The sequence below is a fragment of the Hyla sarda genome, chromosome 3, assembly GCF_029499605.1.
Source record: "Hyla sarda isolate aHylSar1 chromosome 3, aHylSar1.hap1, whole genome shotgun sequence".
Taxonomy (NCBI): Eukaryota; Metazoa; Chordata; class Amphibia; order Anura; family Hylidae; genus Hyla; species Hyla sarda.
This window is the reverse complement of record NC_079191.1, coordinates 441,722,504-441,743,965: the sequence shown is the minus strand read 5'-3', so window position 1 is coordinate 441,743,965 and position 21,462 is coordinate 441,722,504. Positions and strand designations below refer to the sequence as shown.

The 21,462-nt window shown below is 46.1% G+C and overlaps 1 protein-coding gene across 5 annotated transcripts in view; it reads left to right on the top strand.

Moving 5' to 3' along the window:
* DAAM2 (dishevelled associated activator of morphogenesis 2) overlaps positions 1–21,462 on the top strand; it is a 314,170-nt gene that overhangs the window by 178,520 nt on the left and 114,188 nt on the right. For all 5 annotated transcript variants that reach the window (XM_056568637.1, XM_056568633.1, XM_056568634.1 and 2 more), the window contains exons 4-5: positions 8–82; positions 7,322–7,416. In XM_056568637.1, the coding sequence (XP_056424612.1) occupies positions 8–82; positions 7,322–7,416 (170 nt within the window). The remainder of the gene's footprint in view (positions 1–7; positions 83–7,321; positions 7,417–21,462) is intronic.

Here is a 21,462-nt window from a genome sequence, read left to right as displayed (position 1 = left end):
GTTGCAGGAACAAGAAGATCCGAATAAGTTGGCTACTAGCTGGCCAGACTATTACATCGACCGCATCAACTCCATGGCAGCCGTAAGTGATGTTTACGCTATAAATACCGCCACTCATTCATGGCCAGAAATACTTAAAGGGGTATTCCAGGCAAAACCTTTTTTTTTATATATATCAACTGGCTCCGGAAAGTTAAACAGATTTGTAAATTACTTCTATTAAAAAATCTTAATCCTTCCAATAGTTATTAGCTTCTGAAGTTTTCTGTCTAACTGCTCAATGATGATGTCACGTCCCGGGAGCTGTGCATGATGGGAGAATATCCCCATAGGAACTGCACAGCTCCCGGGACGTGAGTCATCAGAAAGCAGCAACTCAACTTCAGAAGCTAATAACTATTGGAAGGATTAAGATTTTTTAGTAGAAGTAATTTACAAATCTGTTTAACTTTCCGGAGCCAGTTGATATATAAAAAAAAGGTTTGTCCCTTTAACCCTATGATTGTTCTGTTTATTATGGAGTCGGGTAGAAATGGACAGATATCCAGTCGCATAGGTGTCATCTTCACTATCTGTTTATGGTCATACAATCATCCCGTCGAGACCGCCAACTCTTAAACATTAGTAACACTGGAACAAACATTAGTAACACAGGAATAAACATTAGCAACACAGGAATTTTTGCACAAATGTCAGGATTTGCTGATTCAGTATCTCAGTCACTTTTCAGGATCTCATAGATTGTTCTCCCAAAAAGCCTTAGTCAAAACATAACGATACATCGATGACATCCTCAGGCTTAATTCTTACATTTTTTTTCATTTATACAGTAATTCATCATTGTTATCAACTGCTGCCTGTGAAATGAAGGGAAATTGAAACCGGTGGGTGGGATCTGACACAGTGGAGGAAACTAGGCGGCCACAGTGTAGAAACCATACTGTAACAGTGAATATAGGAAGTTGTTTTTTTTCATTAGTGGAAGGATCATTTTTCCACTGCACCACAATAAAGCCTAAAGGAGTATTTAGGGTAATACTGAGACACTATTCTTGTGCTTAGTGAAGGTCCCCAGGAGGTGGAGCATAAGCAGAGATTCAAGTAGCACCAATGAGAGAATCCCTGTGTTATGCTCCACCCCTGCAGATCCTGTAGTAGGCATAAGACAGGGTATCAGTTTTGCCCACAGTGCTAGATTAGGTTGCTTAAAATAGAATAGCATTACTCCCCCGCGGCAGTATCAGCCGCAGCGCTCCCAAAGCAGTGTCAACCACAGAACTCCCAAAGCAGTGTCAACCACAGCACTCCCAAAGCAGTGTCAACCACAGCGCTTCCAAAGCAGTGCCAGCCACAGTACCCCCACAGCAGTGCTAGCCTCAGCACCTTCACAACAGTGCCAGCTAAACCACCCCCACAGCAGTGCCAGCCACAGCGCCTCCACAACAGTGCCAGACAAACCACCCCCACAAAAGTGCCAGCCTAACCACCACCACAGCAGTGCCAGCCACAGCACCTTCACAACAGTGCCAGCCAAACCACCCCCACAACAGTGCCAGCCAAACCACCCCCACAGCAGTGCCTGCCACAGTATCCCCACAGCAGTGCCAGCCACAGTATCCCCACAGCAGTGCCAGCCACAGTATCCCCACAGCAGTGCCAGCCAAACCACCCCCACAGCAGTGCCAGCCAAACCACCCCCACAGCAGTGCCAGCCAAACCACCCCCACAGCAGTACCAGCCACAGTGCCTCCGCAACAATGCCAGCCAAACCACCCCCACAGCAGTGCCAGCCAAACCACCCCCACAGCAGTGCCAGCCACAGTGCCTCCGCAACAATGCCAGCCAAACCACCCCACAGCAGTGCCAGCAATAGGGATGTAAGAAAAAATCGATTCTCGCGATAATCGCGATTTTTCATTTGCCGATACAGAATCGATTCAAAATATTTTTGAATCGATTCTTTTAGGGATGTGGAATTTTTAATAAAACGCACTTTTCTTACCTGCCAACGAGCCCGCGGAGCTCCGGTACAGGTGTTCGGTCCCCGGGCTGTATTCTTCTTACTTCCTGTTAGTCCGGCACGTCACACGGAGCTTCAGCCTATCACCAGCAGAGGCGGGACATCGCTGCGGCTGGTGATAGGCTGAAGCTCCATGTGACGTGCCGGACTAACAGGAAGTAAGAAGAATACAGCCCAGGGACCGAACACCTGTACCGGAGCTCCGGGGGCTCGTTGGCAGGTAAGATAAAGTGTGTTTTATTTTATTTTGCAGCACCGGAGTACTAGATCGCCGCTGTCAAAGCTGACAGCGGCGTCTATTGGGATCTATGAATGCTCCCAGGTGGGCGATATATCGCGATGTATCGTCACCTAGACGGTATCGCGATATATCGAATCGCCACACTGGTATCGCGATTCGAATCGAATCGCCAAATTCTTGGCGATTCACACCCCTAGCCAGCAACAGCACCTTCACTAAAGTGCCAGCCAAACCACCCCCACAGCAGTGTCAGCCACAGCGCCTCCACATCAATGACACGCAAAGCACCCCCACAGCAGTGCCAGCCACAGCACCTTCACAACAGTGCCAGCCAAACCACCCCCACAGCAGTGTCAGTCACAGTTCTCACTGGGAATCTAAAAGGGGTTATTCTGTTATGATTTTGCCAACTAATGTGACAGGAGGCTTGGAGGTCGTACCTGGACATCGCCTGTAGTGGGATTCATAGTTCTACGACCATTGAACATCCACGTCTCTTTGGTCGATGTTGCTAAATCCAGGATCTGCCTTATGGGTCACACAGAGCTGAGTGTTTGTTACAGTTGTCCAGTGATTGATGCGTCCATTGTGTTCTCCCAAATCTCTCCCGTTCCATTTATCTTCATATTCGAGCACAAACAATGAGATCAGTAATGGCTTTTCTTTCATCTAACTGTTAATAAAAATTCCTCATCCGTCACAGTGTACAGTCCCATCGGAGCGCCCCCATATATTACACTGTGCTTCCGCACCCCCTAACTGAGAGGAGCGGTCACATCTAAGAGCCTCACGATGACAGCGGCCGGGGGAGGGGGGGTCAGAGGAAATGAACAAGTCAATTACCAAACCCCAATCATAAGATTTATTCTACATTACAGGCACAAATCTTAATCTGTAACTCCTTCCTGTAATGTTAGAATAATAGAAGCATTTACATGAGATCCTACATGTCCCGTATCCAATCCACACATTCTCAATCTGTGTCCCAGGAGGTGTCCATTCCCCCCAACCCCCCCCCCCCCCCCTCCAGTGCTAGTGCATATGTATCAAGTGGATAAGCGTATCTGGAAAAACAAAGCAGAGCTTCTCATGGGATAGTAGTCCAGATGACGTCAAAGTGCCCTTCAATATTAAAGGGTACCTTTAATCAAAAAAATGTTTGATATATTATAGATTTATGTATGCAGCATAACTTTCCAATTGCATGTTATTAAAAAATCTGCTTCTTTCTATTTAATTTTCCACTTTGAAAAAAATGACCACTAGAGGTCTCCCTACCAGTCCTGGCCGCAAGCCTTTTTATATGGAGTCCTAAATCTCATACTGCAGCCGGGACACAGACAAGCTCAGCTCTGCAGGAGCCAGCACTGTGCTCATAGCACAGCAGGGCGTACTCCTGACTCTGCCTTACTGCGTGCCCTCATTCATTTTACTATCTGAGCTCCGATCTTTCTTCTCTCTGCACATGCAGTTGTAAACAGAGAGGAGAAGATTCAGAGCTGCCAGCTGAGCTTGTCTGTGTCCTGGCTGCAGTCTGAGATTTAGGACTCCAGCATGAGTCTGAAATCTATAAAAACAGGCTTGCGGCCAGGACTGGTAGGGAGACCTCTAGTGGTCATTTTTTCAAAGTTGAAAATTGAAAAGAAAGAAGCATATTTTTTAATAACATGCAACTGGAAAGTTATTCGGCATATATTAATCTATAATATATCAAAAGTTTTTTTTGATGAAAAGTACCCTTTAAATGAAGGATAGGGGCAATCTCGCATGTAAAATCAGTGCAGCCACCCGGGTTTCGGCAGTCAGAGTTCCTCAGCCGAAGGGAGGAATAAAATTTTTACAGGTTCTCGGCACAAACCGTCTGATAAACTCACATTCCGTGACATATAGGAAGATACCACGGAGAGAAGGGGGATCCAGCTCACAAAAATAGTAATAAAACGTAGCTTTTATCAACTCATATTGAAATCATGGGTGAACAAAAAGAAAACACCCAGGTGGGTTAAAAACAGCGCACCAACGTGTTTCGAGCTACATAGGAGCTCTTAATGATTAAGCCATGATTAAGAGCTTCTATGTAGCTCGAAACGTGTCGGCGGTGATTTCTTTTTGTTCACCCATGATTTTAAGATGAGTTTGTAAAAGCTACGTTTTATTACTATTTTTGTGAGCTGGATCTCCCTTCTCTCCATGGTCTCTACACACGGGAAGGGGGAAAAATTGCTTCTTTACAGCCAAAGTCTCTGCACTATGTTTTTCTAGTGGATGGTGAGCTGAGCACTTTTTTTTTCTTTTCCTTATATTGCATATAGGAAGATAGTCTATTTATTGAGGTGCCAATACAAACACGTTTCGAGGCCATTACTAGCCTCTTGATCAATGTTAAAATGCCATTTTAACATTGATAAAGGCTAGTAAAGGCCTCAAAACGTGTTTGTGTTAGCAATTCAATAAATGGACTATCTTCCTATACGTCACGGAATGCGAGAACCTGTGGAATTGTATTCCTCCCTTCATATATGTATCAACATGGGAGAAGACTTCAGCTCTGCTATTGGTGAGCAGGCAACTTGCAGCAGCAGGAGCCTCCCCCCATTAACTTTAAAATCTCACCAACATGGATTACAGCTTTTTTGATCATTCAGTCGTCATTACAAGTCATACAATTAATAGCATTCACACAAAGAATGACAGTACAGTATACAGCACGGGTTCCCTAAGCCAGTGCTTCCCAACCAGGGTGCCTCCAGCTGTTGCAAAACTACAACTCCCAGCATGCTCGGACAGCCAAAGGCTGTCTGAGCATGCTCGGAGTTGTAATTTTGCAACAGCTGGAGGCACCATGGTTGGGAGACACTGCCCTAAGCTATACACTATACTGGGTCGGTTCTGCCTATAGGCAAAATAGGCAGCGGCCCAGCCAGCACTACCGTCTCATTCTTTAGCCTGCTGGAGGAGCGCGGTGCCACCTCCGAGGCTAGACAGGCAGGTCCTGACATCACGCGCGCCTCCTTACATGTATTGGTGTTCAGATTTGTTTCTTTTATAATGAGTGATGGAGCGGAATGTTAGCGTAGCATGTGGTATAGTGTCAGGGCTGGTGCAAGGATTTTTGCCACCGCAGGCGAAAGCTAATTTTGCCGCCTCTTGACCCTGTCCCATTGGCTCCGCCCTTTGACACGCCCCACCTTACTACTGGGGCGACACACTGGAGGTTTGCACCAGCCCTGACACTATACCACATGCTACGCTAACATTCCGCTCCATCACTCATTATAAAAGAAACAAATTTGAACACCAATACATTACAGTCTGTGATCAGGGACAGTCCTGGAGTCTTATTTTCTTATTTTTGGTGGCTCCAGACAGTAGTAGGGGCTTAGGCCATGTACAGTACTAGTATAGCTGACACCAGAAGAGGGGAGGCATTTTATTAAGTATCCTGAATATATCCAAAGCAATACCCTCGTTCTTGTAGTCCTGTTATTACAAAATGTATCTTTGCCAGTGGTCATTTTGTATGTGTGAACAGAGGTGCTGATGGCAAGAACAAGTCTCCCCATACATAGTTATGTCTGCTGTGTGTGCCCAGTGTCAGTAGGCAGCCTACATGTAAAGCCGCTGTATAACTGCTGACAACAGGGCAGACAGAGGTCAGGGTCAGCAAATACAGCTGCCACCAGCCCATCCTGCTCTCTGTGCACCATTCCTCCACTTATAATAGTTTAATATTGGGAATAATGAGGTTGTGAAGGAAGAGACGGGGGCCGCGCTGTCATCTCGCTGCCTTCCCGTCACATTATACCGGAATGTGTTGTGAATAATTCAGGAGGTTGTCTGCTCCCCCGATGAGTGACATGGGGAAGTCTCCGAGAGAACAGCTGGGATTATTGGCATTAGTGAGCTGGAGCCGGCATGTGACGTGTCCAAGGGTTCACCACTTCCCAGGGCACCGGGAAAACAGTGCCAAAGCCTGGAAAATACAGCTGAGCCGTGAGCTGCGGGAATAGAACCCGCTGCCAAATACAGAAGGAGCTATGACTCCATTGTTTGCTAAAATGAATGACGATTGTTATGTGTCCCCCCACGTACCAGCAAGGGACCCCCAGACTGGTAAAACATGTCCCCCCACAGACCAATAAGGGACCCCCAGAATGGTAAAACATGTCCCCTCACATACCAATGAGGGACCCCAGAATGATAAGACATATCCCCCCACATACCAATGAGGGACCCCAGAATGATAAGACATGTCCCCCCCACATACCAATGAGGGACCCCCAGACTGATAAGACATGTCTCCCCACATACCAATGAGGGACCCCCAGACTGATAAGACATGTCCCCCCACATACCAATGAGGGACCCCCAGACTGATAAGACATGTCTCCCCCACATACCAATGAGGACCCCCAGACTGGTAAGACATGTCCCCCCACATACCAATGAGGACCCCCAGACTGGTAAGACATGTCCCCCCACATACCAATGAGGGACCCCCAGACTGATAAGACTTGTCCCCCACATACCAATGAGGGACTCCCAGACTGGTAAGACATGTCCCCCCACAGACCAATGAGGGACCCCCAGACTGATAAGACATGTGACATACCAATGAGGGACCCCCAGACTGGTAAGACATGTCCCCCCACATACCAATGAGATACCCCCAGACTGGTAAGACATGTCCCCCCACATGCCAATGAGGGACCCCCAGACTGGTAAGACATGTCCCCCCCATATACCAATGAGGGACCCCCAGACTGGTAAGACATGTCCCCCCACATACCAATGAGGGACCCCCAGACTGGTAAGACATGTCCTTTTGTATGTGACCCCTAATAACCCCCCCATAGGATATAGAAGACGGTGACGTGTAGTGCAGCAGCCTGGTCATGTGACATGTCCCCCCCATATACCAATGAGGGACCCCCAGACTGTAAGACATGTCCTTTTGTATGTGACCCCTAATAACCTCCCATAGGATATCCCGCTGGTAGTAGAAGGCGGTGACGTGTAGTGCAGCAGCCTGGTCATGTGACATGTCTCCTCCCCCACAGATGCAGACTCTTTACGCCTTTGATGAAGAAGATACCGAGATGAGGAATAAGATTGTAGAAGACTTGAAGACAGCGCTCCGGACCCAGCCCATGAGGTACGCCCCGGACATAGTCTGCACAGGGTGCCTCCAGCTGTTGCAAAACTACAACCCTCAGCATGCCTGGACAGCCAACGGATCTCAGGGCCTGCTGGGAGTTGTAGTTCTGCAGCAGCTGGAGGCACCCTGGTTGGTAAACCCTGATCTGGTATCTGCTGCAGAAGGAACCCCAGACTTACAGCTGATCATTTCACATTATGTGACATCACTGCCCTGGGCGATGACATCACATATTGTCACATTGTCACATATTACACCAGGGTTTGATTCATACAGGATGTGTTCACCCTCCAGTGTTACATTTGTTTTATACAAGGGTGTACGGTATATCACATTATATACATGACTCTGGTGTACGGAAATTACATTATATACATCACTCTGGTGTACGGTATATCACATTATATACATCACTCTGGTGTACGGTATATCACATTATATACATGACTCTGGTGTACGGTATATTACATTATATACATGACTCTGGTGTACTGTATATTACATTATATACATGACTCTGGTGTACAGTATATTACATTATATACATGACTCTGGTGTACAGTATATTACATTATATACATGACTCTGGTGTACGGTATATTACATTATATACATGACTCTGGTGTACGGTATATCACATTATATACATGACTCTGGTGTACGGTATATTACATTGTATACATGACTCTGGTGTACAGTATATTACATTATATACATGACTCTGGTGTACTGTATATTACATTGTATACATGACTCTGGTGTACAGTATATTACATTGTATACATGACTCTGGTGTACAGTATATTACATTATATACATCACTCTGGTGTACGGTATATCACATTATATACATCACTCTGGTGTACGGTATATTACATTATATACATGACTCTGGTGTACTGTATATTACATTGTATACATGACTCTGGTGTACAGTATATTACATTATATACATGACTCTGGTGTACTGTATATTACATTGTATACATGACTCTGGTGTACAGTATATTACATTGTATACATGACTCTGGCGTACGGTATATTACATTATATACATGACTCTGGTGTACTGTATATTACATTATATACATCACTCTGGTGTACGGTATATCACATTATATACATGACTCTGGTGTACGGTATATTACATTGTATACATGACTCTGGTGTACAGTATATTACACTGTATACATGAGTCTGGTGTACGGTATATTACATTATATACATGACTCTGGTGTACGGTATATTACATTGTATACATGACTCTGGTGTACGGTATATTACATTATATACATGACTCTGGTGTACAGTATATTACATTATATACATGACTCTGGTGTACGGTATATTACATTGTATACATGACTCTGGTGTACGGTATATTACATTATATACATGACTCTGGTGTACAGTATATTACATTGTATACATGACTCTGGTGTACAGTATATTACATTGTATACATGACTCTGGCGTACGGTATATTACATTATATACATGACTCTGGTGTACTGTATATTACATTGTATACATGACTCTGGTGTACAGTATATTACATTGTATACATGACTCCTGGTGTACGGTATATTACATTGTATACATGACTCTGGTGTACAGTATATTACATTGTATACATGACTCTGGTGTACAGTATATTACATTGTATACATGACTCTGTACGGTATATTACATTATATACATGACTCTGGTGTACGGTATATTACATTGTATACATGAGTCTGGTGTACAGTATATTACATTATATACATGACTCTGGTGTACGGTATATTACATTATATACATTACTCTGGTGTACAGTATATTACATTGTATACATGACTCTGTACAGTATATTACATTGTATACATGACTCTGTCCGGTATATTACATTGTATACATGACTCTGGTGTACAGTATATTACATTGTATACATGACTCTGGCGTACGGTATATTACATTATATACATGACTCTGGTGTACAGTATATTACATTATATACATGACTCTGGTGTATGGTATATTACATTGTATACATGACTCTGGTGTACAGTATATTACATTGTATACATGACTCTGGTGTACAGTATATTACATTGTATACATGACTCTGGTGTACAGTATATTACACTGTATACATGAGTCTGGTGTACGGTATATTACATTATATACATGACTCTGGTGTACGGTATATTACATTGTATACATGACTCTGGTGTACGGTATATTACATTATATACATGACTCTGGTGTACAGTATATTACATTATATACATGACTCTGGTGTACAGTATATTACATTGTATACATGACTCTGGTGTACGGTATATTACATTATATACATGACTCTGGTGTACAGTATATTACATTGCATTCATGACTTTGGTGTACAGTATATTACATTATATACATGACTCTGGTGTACAGTATATTACATTGTATACATGACTCTGGTGTACAGTATATTACATTGTATACATGACTCTGGTGTACAGTATATTACACTGTATACATGACTCTGGTGTACGGTATATTACATTATATACATGACTCTGGTGTACGGTATATTACATTGTATACATGACTCTGGTGTACGGTATATTACATTGTATACATGACTCTGTACGGTACCTTACATTGTATACATGACTCTGGTGTACAGTATATTACATTATATACATGACTCTGGTGTACGGTATATTACATTGTATACATGACTCTGGTGTACAGTATATTACATTATATACATGACTCTGGTGTACGGTATATTACATTATATACATGACTCTGGTGTACAGTATATTACATTATATACATGACTCTGGTGTACGGTATATTACATTGTATACATGACTCTGTACGGTATATTACATTATATACATGACTCTGGTGTACGGTATATTACATTGTATACATGACTCTGGTGTACGGTATATTACATTGTATACATGACTCTGGTGTACGGTATATTACATTGTATACATGACTCTGGTGTACGGTATATTACATTGTATACATGACTCTGGTGTACGGTATATTACATTATATACATGACTCTGGTGTACGGTATATTACATTGTATACATGACTCTGGTGTACGGTATATTACATTGTATACATGACTCTGTACGGTATATTACATTATATACATGACTCTGGTGTACGGTATATTACATTGTATACATGACTCTGGTGTACGGTATATTACATTGTATACATGACTCTGGTGTACGGTATATTACATTGTATACATGACTCTGGTGTACGGTATATTACATTATATACATGACTCTGGTGTACGGTATATTACATTGTATACATTACTCTGTACGGTATATTACATTGTATACATGACTCTGTACGGTATATTACATTGTATACATGACTCTGGTGTACGGTATATTACATTGTATACATGACTCTGGTGTACGGTATATTACATTATATACTTGACTCTGGTGTACGGTATATTACATTATATACATGACTCTGGTGTACGGTATATTACATTGTATACATTACTCTGTACGGTATATTACATTGTATACATGACTCTGTACGGTATATTACATTATATACATGACTCTGGTGTACAGTATATTACATTGTATACATGACTCTGTACGGTATATTACATTGTATACATGACTCTGGTGTACGGTATATTACATTGTATACATGACTTTGGTGTACGGTATATTACATTGTATACATGACTCTGGTGTACGGTATATTACATTGTATACATGACTCTGGTGTACGGTATATTACATTGTATACATGACTCTGGTGTACGGTATATTACATTGTATACATGACTCTGGTGTACGGTATATTACATTGTATACATGACTCTGGTGTACGGTATATTACATTGTATCTCTCTGTTAGTCTCTTTCCTGGGAGCGGGGGCGGCAGTTAATGAGTAAATCACATTAGATTGATCCCAGGATTCGGGGGTCTCTGTGACTTCTCCGCTGATAAATAGACCCTTTTGTGGATGGAATTCGCGTCTCATTATCGTCTGTTTATCGGGGGCCGCGCTGTTCTGGACCATTAACCCTAATAACAGGATAAAGAGCTACAAGACATTTCCCACACAAATTGAGTCTTGTAACACTGAGAGACCATGTGACCCCTAGATATCACTTCCCAGAGGACCCCCCAATCCTCCCTGTGGAATGCAAACCATTCAGCCTAGATTCTCACCCAACTTTCTCGAGACCCTGAATGACCCTGGATTACATTCTGTTAAATTGCATTATCATATTTTATTATACCCAACCAGTGTGCCTACAGCTGCTGCAAAACTACAACTCCCAGCATGCCCGGACAGCCGTTGGCTGTCCGGACATGCTGGGGGTTGTAGTTTTGCAACAGCTGGAGACACACTGTTTAAAAAAAACAGTGATATATTGATTGGTAACAATATTCCTATAATCTATGTGATTCCAAAAATATCTGTAAACTTTATTTACCTGAAATAATCCCCCCCCCCCCCAAAAAAAACAGCTCTAAAGTCTTGGCTACTAGGTGTCTCACTTTTCTGCTCTCCACTGCCCGTTGTTAGGGGAATTCTGTCTCCTGTTAAGGTACGACCACATGTGTATTTTGATGCTGATTTTCTGTTGTTGATTTCCCTAGCCATTTACATCAATAGTAGGAAAATCTGCAGCAAAATACGCTGAAGGTGCGCTGTTTGGTGGAGACTCTCTGGAGGAGGCAGACAGGCTTACAGATGGCAGATTTAAAGCATAGGTTCCCTCTGTCCTGTAGCTCTGCCCGCCCCCATTTCATATGTTCTGTCTTGGTCTCTCTTACTAGAGATAGAATTCCCTTAACAGGCAGTGAACAGCAGAGAAGTGAGACACCTAGTGGCCAAGACATTAGAACTGTTTTTTTTTTTGTTTTTTTTTCTCCTGGGAGAAGGTGTCATCTTTAGTAAATAAAGTTTGCAAATATTTTAGTAATCACATGGATTATCACAAGGAGGGGAATGCTGGGAGTTTGCAACTTCTTGAGGCACACTGGTGTAGACTCTCTGGAGGAGGCAGACAGGCTCACAAATTGCAGGTACACAGCCCAGGCTCTCTCTCTCTTTCTCCTGTAGCTAAGATCTGCACCCCACACCCTAAGTTCTGTATTGCTGTCTGTGTTAAAAGAGACAGAATTCCCCTAACAACAGACAGTGAACAGCAGAGAAGTGAGACACCTAGTGGCCAAGACTTTAGATCTAGTTTTCTTGGGAAAGGAGTAATTTTTGGTAAATAAAGTGCGCAAATATTTTAGAAATCACATAGATTATTGCATTATTGAGGGAAATGTTGGGAGTTGTAGTTTTGCAACACCTGGAGGGGCACTGGTTAGGAAATACTGGTGTAGACTCTCTGGAGGAGGCAGACAGGCTAACAGATTGCAGATATGCAACCCTTCCTCTCTCTGTCCTATAGCTAAGCTCCGCACCCCAAACCGAGTTCTGTATTACCGTCTGTGTTACAAGAGACAGAATTTCCCTAACAACAGGCAGTAAACAGTAGAGAAGTGCAACACCTAGTGGTCAAGACATTAGGGAAGTTTTTCAGAAGGAGTCATGTTTCGTAAATTTAATTTTCAAATATTTTAGAATTCACTTAAATTATCACATTGAGGGAATTTCTGGGAGTTGTGGCTTTGAGACAGCTGGAAGCACACTGGTTGGGAAATATTGTTGACTCTCTGGAGAAGGCAGACAGGCTCACAGATTGCAGGTACACAGTCCAGGCTCTTTCTGTCCTGTTGCTATGCGCCGCTACGCATTTCCTTTGTTCTGTCTTGGTCTCTCGCTTAGAAAATACAGCATTCCCCTAACAACGGGCAATGAATAGTAATCAAGTGAGACACCTAGTGGGCAAGACTTGACAGCAGTTTTTTTTTTTTTTTTCTTTTTTTGGTAAATAAAGTTTACAAATCTTTCCAGAATCACATAGATTATCACACAGAGAGAAACCCCTAGAGCACTAAGTGATGATCCGGACCAGGGGGTGACGTGTATTTTGCTGCAGATTTTCTGTTGCAGATTTTCCTAGCCATTGACTTCAATGGGTAGGAAAATCTGCAGCAAAATACGTTGAAGGTTCACTGGTTGGTGGAGACTCTCTGGAGGAGGCAGACAGGCTCACAGATTGCATGTACACAGCCCAGGCTCTTTCTGTCCTGTTGCTATGCGCCACTACGCATTTCCTTTGTTCTGTCTTGGTCTCTCCCTTAGAAAAGACAGAATTCCCCTAACAACGGGCCGTGAACAGCAAACAAGTGAGACACCTAGTGGCCAAGACTTGAGAGCAGTCTTTTTTTTTTTTTTCTTTTTTGTTAAATAAAGTTTAAAAATCTTTCCAGAATCACATTATCACAGATTATCACACAGAGAGAAATGCCTGGAGCACTAAGTGAGGATCCAGACCAGGGGGTGATGTGTATTTTGCTGCAGATTTTCTGTTGCAGATTTTACTAGCCATCTGCAGCAAAATCTGCAGCAAAATACACTGAAGGTTCACTGGTTGGTGGAGAATCTCTGGAGGAGGCAGACAGGCTTACAGATGACAGACTTAAAGCCTAGGCTCTCTCTGTCCTGTAGCTCTGCCCGCCCCCATTTCATATGCTCTGTCTTGGTCTCTCTTACTATAGATAGAATTCCCTTAACAACAGGCAGTGAACAGCAGAGAAGTGAGACACCTAGTGGCCAAGACATTAGAGAGTCAGTGTTGTTGACTCTCTGGAGGAGGCAGACAGGCTCACAGATTATAGGTACGCAGCCCATGCTCTTTCTGTCCTGTTGCTATGCGCCGCTACGCATTTCCTTTGTTCTGTCTTGGTCTCTCTCTTAGAAAAGACAGAATTCCCCTGACAACGGGCAATGAATAGCAAACAAGTGAGACACCTAGTGGCCAAGACGACAGCATTTTTTTTTTTCTTTTATGGTAAATAAAGTTTACAAATCCTTCCAGAATCACATAGATTATCACACAGAGAGAAACGCCGGGAGTGCTCAGTGATGGCCCAGACCAGGGGGTGACGTCTCATACATTTCATTAATCTTTACGGGGTCTGGCATAGAAGCTTATGACTGAATATAGAACCCGTCTCAGGGGTGGTGGACGGTTTCGTCTTATCTGAATTGTTACCATCCATAATCCCAGTTAATCAGTTTAAAGACGCAAATAAAAAGTGTTTATGAGTTGGCGCGGAAATGAATTTTCGGTGCCACCGCCGCACCCCCCTCTTCCCCTCTCGCAGCGTCAGCAGTGCCCATGTTCCTTGGCAGACGATGTCGCTTGTAACCGGAGACGTCTTGTAGAGTTCTGCTCCTGGGGGTCGACCGGCAGAGCAGTCACCACCATACAACTTCATCACCTAGGGAAAGGGAGCGCGGCCAAGCCGTGGATGTGTCCGGCCGCCTCGGCGAGCACCGCTAAGCTGTTGCAGCTGCGCTCATCCCGCGGAGCGAAATCTGTTAATAATCAGGATCAGCATGGGCTCAGCATGGCGAGGTCCTCGCTCGCTCTGCAGCTAACTCTTCTTTTAAGCCCCTTTTGGCACCGACTTTAAAACCTTTTTAATGGCTGGAAGCGGCCAAGTTTCTTGTTAGGGGCCTGTGTCTCCACTAATTTCCAGAGACTCCACTTTGCCGGCTGCCAAGTGGGAGCGCGTCCAGAGGCCGGAGCGCGCGCCAAGTCCTAAATGCTAATGGAAATGATGCAGGCCGACGATCGTATACAAGGGGGACCAGGGATGCAACGTATATAAATAATACGCGGTGACATCATGGGCCCTTGTACAGAAAGAATCCGCAGTCTGGGATTGATTAGTTGTGCCTAATATAGTAACATTATATCATAGCGACTAAATCCTGCAGCTGGCGAGTCGGTGTCAGGAGATAAAACATATTATCAGCGTCTGTTATATACTGCACCGTTTTCCGTCTGTTACATACTGCACTGTTGCAAAACTACAACTCCCAGCATGCCCGGACAGCCGTTGGCTGTCCGGGCATGCTGGGGGTTGTAGTTTTGCAACAGCTGGAGACGCACTGTTTGGAAAACACTGCATTGGGGTGCAATAAGATTACACCAAGAAAGTTACAGTTTGAATATAACTCAGGATCAGTACAGGATAAGTAATGTAATGTATGTACATAGTGACCTCACCAGCAGAATAGTGAGTGCAGCTCTGGAGTATAATACAGGATATAACTCAGGATCAGTACAGGATAAGTAATGTAATGTATGTACACAGTGACCTCACCAGCAGAATAGTGAGTACAGCTCTGGGGTATAATACAGGATATAACTCAGGATCAGTACAGGATAAGTAATGTAATGTATGTACACAGTGATCTCACCAGCAGAGTAGTGAGTACAGCTCTGGAGTATAATACCGGATATAACTCAGGATCAGTGCAGGATAAGTAATGTAATGTATGTACACAGTGATCTCACCAGCAGAATAGTGAGTACAGCTCTGGAGTGCTGACCAATTAGTTGCGGGTGTGGTCGTGCTTCAGCTGTGCTGTGTGTGTCTGCTGTGTCTCCTGAGCTCCAGGGATTTCCACCTGTTCCACCTGGGGCCTGCTTCCTCCTCCCCAGGGAGGGAGTGGGTTTCCAAGCATGAGTGAGGGAGGCGAGGCCCAGGCTTCTGCTCCTCGGACTAGGCCGCAGGGGAGCAGTAGAAGCCAGCAAGCGGCCGGAACATCGGAGGATTTGGGGGTGAGGCGTTCCACCAGGAGTCGCAGCAATGCTGCTCCAACTCCCCCCACAGAGGTGAGAAGCTCCAAGGCTGGATCCACCTCAGGAAAGCTGGGTGCTACCAGCGGAAAGCTGGGTTCATCAGAAAGAAGGCAGAGTGCTCACGGAGGTGAAGCCGACCTCAGTGAGGAAGGCTGGGGAGTGCTGAGGACCCGGGAGTCTATTTCCACCTATACCTCCCGGGTAAAAAGTCACCTCCGTGAGTATGAAGACGCCTGTAAGGCCATCAGGAGGCTCCGAGAGGAACTGCGCTGTGCCCGTGCCAGGGCTAAGGTTACTCCAAAAAAGAAAAAGACGGAGATCCAGGGGCAGATAAAGAGACTTATGGCTGAAATACAAGCTTTGGAGGAGAGGAGAGGAGAATTACTGGCGAAGAGTGGTCCATTTAAAGAGAAATTGGAAAATGAGGAGCGCTTCAGGGTGAAAGAAGAAGATAAAAATAAAAGGTTGATGGGGCTGCAACCTGAGAGCCAGGTGGATGATGCGGAGGAGATGGAGGAAGAACAACAGGCAGATCCACCTGGTGGCCTGCGGCAACAGCAGCAGGCCCCGTACAGTGGGCCCCCTGCACAGCAACCAGCAGTATCACCTGCCGACTCAGGGGAGGACAGTGACAGCAGCTACCAGGGAGGGGCGCTAATGGCCCAGATCCGCATGCTGGAATCCCCAGTGTGTCCTCAGAACCTGGTGTTTGGAGATGAGCTCCCAGATGAGGCACCTGGGGGTAAGAAGAAGAAGACCAAGCCAAAGCAGCAAGAAGTGGTGAGTTACATCTACACCCCCCTCCCTGTAAACCCTGAGTCGGCCGCAGGGTCAGCTCATTGTGCAAGCCCCGTTACCCAGCCCAGCCCGTGTTCTGTGGTGGACTCGGTGCAAAGGTGCGGGGAGAGTACAGATACTAAAAGGGCGCAGAGCTCCATGCCTGTTTGCAGTAGCAGGGATGGAGCAGAGAAGGCATCGGCCGCAAGGCCGTACAGTGAGGGCGGCCCAGCGGTGGGCATAGAGGCAGACTCCGGTGCTGTAGTTCGCTCCCCTGTGGGAGAGGGGGGTGACTCAGTGCCGGAGGTAGTTGTGGTGGCTAAGGGAAAAATAGATTCTCCCAAAAGTAGAAAAAAACTTTTGTTTTGCATTGGCGCCGCTGATCCAGATCAGCGGCGCCCAGGAGCTGGACATTCTAGTACGGATGAGGCGGAGGGTACCGGTAAAAACAGGGCTGGGGCCGCTAATAAACAGGCTAGGCAGGCTTCCCGGTCCTTGTATAAGGGACCGGTGACCTGTCCTGTGGTGATGGCTCCAGCCCTGGTACCCAGTGATGCTGATAGTACAAAATCTGCACCAGAACGCACCGGTCCAGCCAGTATGAATGTGGAGGTTAATGTTGGAGTGACTGAGGGTGTGAATGAGGGGAATAATTCATCTATTACTAAAAATCTGTCTGGGGCTTTGAATGGTGGTTTGGGCTGTAGCACGGGTGGAGGTATGGGGGGCACATAAGCTAAAATAGGGGTCAATGGTTTGGGTATGGATTATGTGGAGGAGGGTGGTGAAGGGGCACAGATTAGTGGTGGGAATGTAGGGCCTGGTCCAGTTGCACCCCCAGCGGTGGCAGCACCCGTCCGCAGCTACGCGAATGTCACCGCTGGGGGAAGGGGGGCAGCTTCCTCGTCCTCTGGCTCTGGGGAGAGCAGTTTGCAGCAGCGTCTCCTGGGGGCCTTAAGGAGAGGGGAGAGATCAATCAATGTAGAGGGTAGGGAGGTTGATCTATCCTTTTGGATAGAAAGACATGGTCTTTCAGCCTTCCGAGAGGAAAGAGGGGGGGATACTGTGTGGTCTCTCCCAACAGCCGGGCCAGGTGGTCTCCGAAGGAATGTGGTCCGGCTGAGGTGGAGAGGCAGTGATACATGTCCTCCAAGATCTAAAGTTGTTGAGCTTCTGCTGAAGTTGGGCTTTAAGGCAGCTGACATCTATGCCTTAATACATCCTTATGGTACCCCTGAGTTCGATATCAGCTTTGTTCGGCCGGAGGGGCTTGAGCTCTTCTGGTCGAATTATGAGTTGGTAAAGAATGAGCCCGGCTGGCGAGACTTTGCCATTCAGGCAGTGTCTCGCCAAAATAATGTCAAGAAGGTGACCGTTTTAACCCGTAACGAATCGCTTTCTTGTATTGACATCATGACGTGGCTAGGTCGGTATGGTGAGGTGGTGGAGGTCCCAAAAAAGAACAGGGATGAATATGGCATCTGGTCAGGGGCCTGGACGTTTATGGTCAAGCTTAGGCGTTCAGGAAACACCGTTACCCATATACCATCTGCGACCTTCCTCGGAAGGGATCGTATCCAGATCTTCTACCAGGGTCAGCCGAAGCTCTGTCACAGATGTGGTGACCCCACACATTTTAGTGCCAATTGCACTGTGCAGAAGTGCACTCTGTGTGGGGAAATAGGCCATCTCGCTACATCTTGTGCAGAGATTAGGTGTCACCTGTGTGGTGACTTAGGTCACCCATTCAGTCGCTGCCCTCGTTCCTTTGTCAACGCGGTTGTTGCCCCGGTGGGAGTAAGCCGTGAGGTGGATTCTGCTGGGGGGATGGCTGTCGGGGATGAAGGGGTGCAGGGGCCAGGGAAGAAAAGTAAGCAGAAGACGCCTGCCCAACTGAGGCGTCTCGAGAAGCGTCAAAGGGACAGGGAGATTCAGGACTCACAGGAGCATCAACCAACTGGGGTGACTCCTGATCCTGTCCCTGTGGCCAGTCTTACTGCTGAGGCCCTGGGGGATAGTGAACTGGATGAGGAGATTGGGAAGATCCACAAAGAGGGGGATGCCGTCTCCTCACTGTCCTCCCATGGTGGTAGCGCGGATGAGGACAGTGGGGGATGGGCAGAAACAAAGCGGGGTACTCGGAAGAATAAGAAAAGGAGAGATGTAAGATCTTCTCCCACCCGCCAGATGCCAAAGGAAGGTACAACTGACCCCCCTCTGATTGGTCTCTCCAACCGGTTCCGAGCCCTCCGCGACATTTCCTCTTCGGAGGAGGGGGGGGGCTGGGGGTGAGGTTCCGGATGTTGCGGTGGGGCTCACAGGAGACGCTGAGTCCTCTCTCCCTGGGGAATTTTTGTCTTCAGGGGGGGAGACTGGCCCAGAGTCAGGGGACGAGGAAAATGTATATAAAGGGAAAATGGACACATCTATTTCACTTAAAAGGGGTAAACCATCATCTGATGAGGAGGGTGGTGGGGTGGATGGGAAGGATGGTGGGAAAAAGAAAGCTGTCTAACTCAATCACCCTTGATGGCGGCACCCTCTCCGTTGACTCTGGCATCTATTAATGTTGCCAGCATAAAGTCAGATACGGCTCGATTTGCGGCCTATGATTTTTTTGCCCATATTAATGCTGATATTTTATTTTTGCAAGAGACCAGGCTAACAGATATGTCATCTATCTACAAGGCTAAAAGAGAGTGGAGGAATGGGCCCTCCTACTGGTCTCTTGGGGCCGAGCCGTATAGCGGAGTGGCGGTCCTTTTTACCGCAGCGGTAGAATGCCGACGGGTTATCGAGTTAGAAATGGGGAGGTGCCTGATCTTAGATGTCCTCATGAAGGGACAAGAACTTCGCCTTATTAACATCTACGGCCCACAGTCTAAGTGGGACCGGAAGTGTCTCTTTATGAGGATCAAGCCCTATCTTTTTACAAGTCGGCAGGTGGTCTTTGGAGGGGACTTTAATGCTGTCACGAGGCCCCAAGACAGGGGAGGTGCCAGAGACAAGCTGACTTATGATAGCGTCGCCCTTAATAGCATAGCGAGTGAGGCTCGCCTGGTGGATGTCCACATCCGGCACACCCCAGGCCACGCGAGATTCACCTATCATAGGGGTAGTTGTAGGTCTAGGATAGATAGGTTTTTTTTAAAGGAGGAGGCCGTCTCTTCAGCAGTGTCTGTTGTTGAGGTGGAGTTCTCCGATCACTGTTTAATTTTGTTTTCTCTGAATGTCACAGAGACCCCCCGGATGGGCAGAGGCTATTGGAAGCTGAATTCGTCTCTCTTGGAAGAAGCGGAGATAAGACAGTCCTTTGAGGATTTTCTTCAGAGCCAGGTACCATTGCTGGGCCTTTGTAGCAGTAAGTCAGAGTGGTGGGAGATCTTCAAGGAAAGGGTTGCAAGATTCTTCCGCCAGCTCTCGGGCCTCAGAAGCCTAAACAGGTACCGTTTGTACCAGGGCCTGAGGAAGAAACTTGAGAACCTTGTCTCGACTGGAGGTAGTCGTGACGATATCTCCAGAGTGAAGTCCTTGTTGATGAAGTGCCAGTATGACAGACACGCATCTTTGGTTTTTGAGAGGGATTACGGGAAGTACCGCTCGCCCGACCCTTACAGAAACTGCAAGATGTCAGTGAATAGTAAAATAGTCTCAGGACTGATTGATAGTACGGGATCCTTGAAAAGGTCCAGATCAGGGATCCTGGAGGTCGTCAGATCCTTCTACTCGCACCTCTTGGGAAGGAAGGATCTAGATCGAGATAAGGTATCAGCTTTCTTGGCTGAAACCGTCCCTGAACCAGGAGTAGACTCCTCTCTTGACGTTTTGACAGAGATGATCCGGGAAGAGGAAGTCAGGATGGCTATTGATGGGCTTGCCCTCAAGAAGTCACCCGGTCCGGATGGCTTAACATCTGAGTTCTATAAGACCTTTAAGGACACTTTGGTTCCCCTCTTGACTGGGGTTTTTAATGAGTGTCTATCCTCGTGCACTCTGCCAAGGTCAATGAGGAGGTCAGCGCTGATCATCCTGTCAAAGGGTAAAGACCCGTCCCACATTGAGAATTGGCGTCCCATAGCACTTCTCAATGTGGACCGAAAGATTCTGGCAAAAGTGCTGTTTAACCGGCTGGTGGAGTTTGCACCCCGGCTCCTTTCGGGGGCTCAGCATTGCTCTGTTCCGGGCCGCAGTACATTTAGTGCTGTGCTCAGTGTCCGAGAGGCTGTGGAGCAGGGTAGGGCTGGCCACTGGAAGGGGTACTTGCTGTCCTTGGATCAGGCAAAAGCATTTGATCGGGTTAACCATGAATACCTCTGGTCTGTTCTTCTGAGATATGGCCTGCCGGGGGGGTTTGTTGATTGGCTTAAGACCTTGTACGCAGGGGCAGAGAGTTTCCCGCTTGTGAATGGTTGGATTGGCCGCTCTTTTGAGGTTGGGTCTGGCGTCCGTCAGGGTTGTCCTTTGAGCCCGTTGCTGTACGTGTTTGCAATTGATCCTTTCCTTAGGA